The 6,000-nt window shown below is 32.8% G+C and overlaps 1 protein-coding gene across 1 annotated transcript; it reads left to right on the top strand.

The window, feature by feature from the left end:
- Positions 1 to 2,381: 2,381 nt before the first annotated feature.
- Positions 2,382 to 4,231, top strand: LOC116123151 (50S ribosomal protein L29, chloroplastic). The gene is made up of 2 exons (XM_031408957.1): positions 2,382 to 2,757; positions 3,822 to 4,231. The coding sequence occupies exons 1-2, from the start codon at positions 2,452 to 2,454 to the stop codon at positions 3,993 to 3,995; spliced, it is 480 nt and encodes a 159-aa protein (XP_031264817.1). The 5' UTR covers positions 2,382 to 2,451; the 3' UTR covers positions 3,996 to 4,231.
- Positions 4,232 to 6,000: the final 1,769 nt, after the last annotated feature.

Here is a 6,000-nt window from a genome sequence, read left to right on the forward strand (position 1 = left end):
TTGCTTAGGGTTGTAGTTTCCAACTTTTTTTTTTTTTTTTTTTTTTTTTTTTTTTTTTTTTTTTTTTTTAATTGTTTTTTTTTTGGTTGTGTGAAGTGAATAAATATAAATAGAATTGAAAGGAGAGGAGAGGAGAGGAGACGAGAGGAGAGGAGGTTAAATAAAATAAAATATAAAATACATAACGACGGAAGTAACTTCTTATATTGCCACTCCTATTTTATTTGCCACACGTTTGTCACGTGCTGCCAAGCTGTAAATTCAGAGTTTGGTTAATTAAATTTATTTCTCTTTTATTTTTTACAACATTTATTTTATTGTTATAAAAAAGAATTTCATTTTTGTTGATGCTCGATTTTGACACCAATTATTTACACGTGAGAAATGCTGAGTGAGCTTAGAAGTTACATGTGATTATTGATGGATTTATCTGAATAAGGGATGAAGAACAATGTTTAAAGTGGTTTGAAAGCCCAAAAAGCAAATCTTACGTCCACTGGTATTGTATTAATGTATAAAGTCAGGTCGCGTTTAGCGAACTGAATTATAGTTTAGAGAATACAAGGGAGAGAGAGAGAAAGAGAAAATATACTATTTCAGAGTAAAATTAACCAATCTCCCAAATGGAAGAGGAGCCCTCTATTTATAGTGGGATGAATTAAGATAATGATTATTAAATCTGTGAGTGGGACAGATGTCGTGTAAATCTTTCCCTACGTCCCATTGTTCACTTGCCCGAGTGATTTCCTCGACTTGTGTAGGGATTGAACACGTAGACCTTTTCTAGCCTTTCACCAACCTAGCACATACCCACTACATTGGCAGGAGCATGCTGCTCGGGTCATCACGCGACGTGACTGTATTTGAGCGGTTATAGAACTTTTTCAAGCTCTGATCGCTCTTACTGACAAGGCTCGATGTCAGCCCTACTTTCTCAGACATAACAATTTTTTCTTCTATTTTTATAACGTTATAATAAATTTCAAGAAAACCTCTCATACACTACATGTATTTCATCAAATATATTACCTAAGAATATCATAACATCATTTACCATAGTGTAACACATTCTGATTAATCAAATATATATTTAAGGTTTCGGGTTCGGGATATAAAAGAATATAACATAACGTAAATACATTTTAACTAATAAAATAAAGAATCTTCTAAGGGTATATTTAAACAAAGTGATGATGCATGCATTAGTGCAAAAGTCTAAAGTTTGTGCATTGTTTTATGGCAAACAAGGCGTTTGTGCCCACTACTTTTATGCATATTGTTGACCTTATTGCTAGTTATAATATGAAATGACATTACATTACTATACTATACTATACTACTTTTAATTATTTCCAAAACCTTATGAGATGGGCATTGAATTTATATGCTAAATTTTTTTTTTTTTTTTTTTTAATATGTCAATGACCCTTTTGTATTTGTATAGGCACCTATCTGTTTTCTTTAAAGGTAAAGGTAAGATCAGTAGTGGATTCAGAAATTTTTATTAGGATGGACCAAAATAAAAACTAATTACACATTAATATTTTTATCCATTTATATTTTTTTAAAGTGGGCCAAAATCTAAAAATTGTATATATTATATTTAAAAAAAAAAATTTGAGGATAGGCCATGACCCACCCAAAACTAGGTTGGATTCGCCTTAGGTAAGATTTGAACGTCCCATTCTAGAATATAATAATAAGAATGTACTCTACTATATTGTAATTAGAAAATCGACAAAATTATAATATTATCAAATCAATAATCATTTATGATTTGAAATTTTATGATATAAATGTAATTGAATTTTAAAAAGTAATTTGCATGGTTCAATTTTAAATTAATAAAGTGTAAACACAAAATAAAAAATATTAAAATAATTTTAAGGGTAAAGGACTTCTCCCACCCAAGGTTGTCTTAATAACTTTTCCATCCAAAAAGTTTCAAAATACCACTTTTCTACCCAACATTTATATTTTGTTAATATCCAAAATGCACTTCACTTTCTCAACCGACATTTGACGAGTTACCAAGAGCCAGGGTAATAGGGTTTCTGTAGTGTAGAGGCTGGTGGATCGAATAATGATAACCAATTGAATATTTGTCGTTGAAATCAGTTAAGAATAAGAAATTTTAGTTTTGTGATGACCAGTATTGGTGAAAAATCAGGTGTCGGAATGAGAGAGGTTTTATAGAGAGGAGATCGATGGTTCAAATGGTGATAACAGAATTTTCGTTATTGAAATTGACTTTGGATAGTATCGAAATATTAACTTTGGATGAGAAAGTAGTATTTTGAAACTTTTTGGGTGGAAAATGGTTATTAAGGCAAACCTTATGTGGGAAAAAGTCGATTACTCTAATTTTAAAAACAAAAAAATTTCGAGAAAGGGCAGCCTTATCTACAAGAAGCCACAGTACAGAGCTTACTCCTCAACGAAGCTGAGAAGATGCTGAGCCTCTCCGTGACTTTTCCTCCCAAACCCATTTCCCAACTCCCCAAATCTTTCCTCAATGGCGTCCAGTTTCGTCAACCGAACCCCATTCATCTTCCTTTCGTTAAAACTCGCACTTCTTCATCATCAGTGGTTTTGATGGCGAAGAAAGAAGAAGAGTTGAAAGAAATCAGAGCCAAAACCACTGAGGAAATCAATGAAGAGGTTGTTGATTTAAAGGGTGAGCTTTTCATGCTCCGCCTCCAGAAATCGGCGCGAAATGAGTTCAAGTCTAGTGAGTTTCGTCGTATGCGCAAAAGGGTACTCACTGCTCTAGATTTTTTAAAATTCACTTTGTTTGTTTTTTGGGTGGGTGAATTAAATTTGAGTTTTTTTATGTATGGGATTGTTGTTAATTGTGTAAAGTTTCTGTTTTTGAAAAGGTGCCCTCTCATTTAGGACTTTTTATTTGGTTTTCGTCTGCTTCAGTGTAAACTTAGAGTTTTTATGTATGGAATTGTTGTTAATTGTGTAAAGTTTGTGTTGAAATGTTTCTCAATTCTCATTCTTTTTCTGACTTTTCTTGCTTTATCTTCTGGTTGCTATCATGTAAAGTTGTTTTTTTCTTTTACTTATATATATATATATATCTGAGATTATTGTTAATTGTGTGAAGTTTGTACATATGGCATTTTTTAATGTTCTGATTCTGGGTTTAATAGGTAAATTGAAATTGTTATACTTGTTCCATTGAATGTGAACTTGCTATGAGATATGATTTGTGAGTGTTACAATTCTGGTGGTCTAATGTTGCAAGTATAATTTGCCTCTACAATGTTTCATTTGGCAACTTAATGTGTATGAAACTGAATTGTTTGAATGTTTAGTGGATTTTTCGTTTGCGGGTTTATTATCAAGAGTGTAAAGTTGGTGTTTTTGAAATGTATGCTTGTACAAATCTTGGAATTAAGCTCTTTTATCATTTAATTGAAACTTCCATGTTTGTAATATTGAACGTGAACTTGCAATAAAAGATAGTTTGCGAATCTTACAAGTTTGAATGTTACAAGTATAGTTTGCCTAAAGTATTCATTTGGTAACTTTATGGGTACTCAAGCTCAATTGCATTTATGTATTTTGTTGATGTTTGTACATTGAATCTTTATTCAAAAGGGGATGAGATATGGGATTAGGTAAAAAATATTATTATGTAGAATCAAATTGTTGTTCTGTCACAATTGACTATCCAAACTCTTTACTTCCTGTCCACTTGTTATTGGCACGTTGGGCTTAATCCTGGCCTGTGTACATGAGGTTGTGAAGACTTCTTTATAGTGATTTGATATCTTACTATCGCACTAATTAAAGTGTTTTTCTGTTAATAGATTGCTCGCATGCTTACTGTTAAACGTGAAAGAGAGATTGAGGAAGGAATTAACAAGCGATTGTCAAGAAAGCTTGATCGACAATGGAAGAAAAGCATTGTTGTCAGACCACCTCCATCATTGAAGAAGTTGCAAGAGGAAGAGGCAGCTGCAGAGGCTGAGAAATCTGCATGAGCCTATTATGTTATGCAGATAATGTACTTTCTTTGTTTAAGAAAAAGAGTCTTTAGATCATTGCTCATTTTCTGTTTCAGACCATTTTTGTGTATAATGTGCTGTTGCTGGTAGTTTTCTTCCTCTTTTCCCTTTTATAATTTTTGTATCATCTCCCCTGGCAACAAGCTTGAGGAATTGATTATTCTATCCACATTTCAGTTATATAGCAATTACCTCATTTAATTAAAGATTCAGCTCTAACAATCTAGATATATTTTATGGTGTGACAGTGACCATCACCTTGGCCAAATTGGGGAAAGGCTTGAATCAGTTGTTCTGGGTTGACATTGTGGTCCTTTTGGATAATTCTTAACATCCGTTGTAGGAAATGGATGAGCACCAATAGGTAAAATGGATAAGCATCAATAGGTAAAATGGATATTGCTTGAGGTAGTGTAAGTAAGAGATAATGATCTTGAATTTGCTAGAAATAAAGGGCTCTAGCTTTCAGTGACTCCAGTTTATTAGTAACGCTGAAAAAGAGTTGAATTTGCTCTTGGTCTCTTTTTTTCATTGTAGCTGTCCACATTTTTCTTTTTCTTATAGGCTATTGTATGTGGACTTGTGGGGAGATTTAAAAAACCCCATAAACAGGCTGTCAAATATTGGGCTATCTAACCTCTGACAATTTTAGCTTGAAATTAATTCATAAATTGGTTGAAGTACAGTAGTTATTATCACCTGTAAACAGCAAACATAATGATGAGATGTGTGTTAGGGGCACCTTGTTTCATTGTGCTGCTTTTTTTCTGGTGATCCATTAAAGCATCTCATAACTTCTTGATCCTCATAGGACTACCTAACACTACTCATTTCTCTCAAGGAGACACGGCATACCTCCTCTTTTTCTGACTTCTTTCTTACATGAAATTAATTGCATTAATGATATGAGCTTGGTTAGTTCGAGTAATACTACAGTTACAAAGTTGGATCCCAAATGCTGTGTTAACTCTTTTATTACATTACATTAGTCGAGATACAAAGTTAAAATCTCGATTTTGTTATAGTAGCTTTTATTTACCTTCACCCGAATTTTAGAAGCTTGATTTTTCATACTCTTATATATCTATTAGTAGACAAAAAATAGGAAAGATGCAATGATCCATGGAATATATTATACGTGGTCTCAAGAAAAAGATAGAAAACACAGACTGTTTTATATGTAGCAGAACATAACATAGACTATTTTATAGGCACTGCACTCTGTCCTGGAAAGGATTAGGACTTCAGAAGTACCAACTTTTCATTTTCATCTTTCAAAATTTCTGAAATCCTGTTAAGATTAGGTCATTTTAGCTGTTCTTGAGACAGCCAGTTTTTGATGGAACTTTGACCTTGTCAGCCTTTGACAATAGATGGGAATCTTACCAGTTTACCATAACAAACTCCCTATTAAAAAAACCTGAATGTTGAATTTTTGATCTCTTCAGCAATTTAATACAATGATCATATATAAACTTAAAGACTTTTCTTCAAATGTGAATGAGGTCTCCCTCCTCATTGTCAAAGATCAAAGTTGCTGGGTTCACACCGATCTATTTTTATAGAAATATCATATCTGTTGAATTTTATTGTATGAACATAGGAGTTTTTGTTGAACGAAAGTAAGAATGAATATAGAATTATACTCTAACTCAAGACTCTTTCAAATCATAGTTATGGTGCTAAGTAATGTAAGAGAAGATGGAGAGCACAAGATAAGAATGTGAGCTTGTCCTCATGGAAGCCCCTCTCTTTCTCAATGATTAATATCCTTAATCTTACCAACTCCCACCATGTGAGATTGACTGAACTATACTTTTTCAGATAATGTCCAATAAACTTTTTCTCCCACTCCCACTCCAACTCCAACCATGCAACCTGCTGCTTTCCATGCAGCAAGTTTTCAAACTTTTGACCAGATTGATTCCTCGACAACTCTGCTATATATATATATAATATGCCATATTTAATATAAACGAAT

Source organism: Pistacia vera, unplaced genomic scaffold (assembly GCF_008641045.1).
Source record: "Pistacia vera cultivar Batoury unplaced genomic scaffold, PisVer_v2 Contig140, whole genome shotgun sequence".
In the NCBI taxonomy this organism is placed as follows: Eukaryota; Viridiplantae; Streptophyta; class Magnoliopsida; order Sapindales; family Anacardiaceae; genus Pistacia; species Pistacia vera.

Coding starts and splice junctions, on each gene's coding strand:
- LOC116123151 (XM_031408957.1), top strand. CDS start 2,452: ATGCTGAGCCTCTCCGTGACTTTTCCTCCCAAACCCATTTCCCAACTC. Junction 2,758..3,821: donor TTCGTCGTATGCGCAAAAGG/GTACTCACTGCT, acceptor TTCTGTTAATAG/ATTGCTCGCATGCTTACTGT.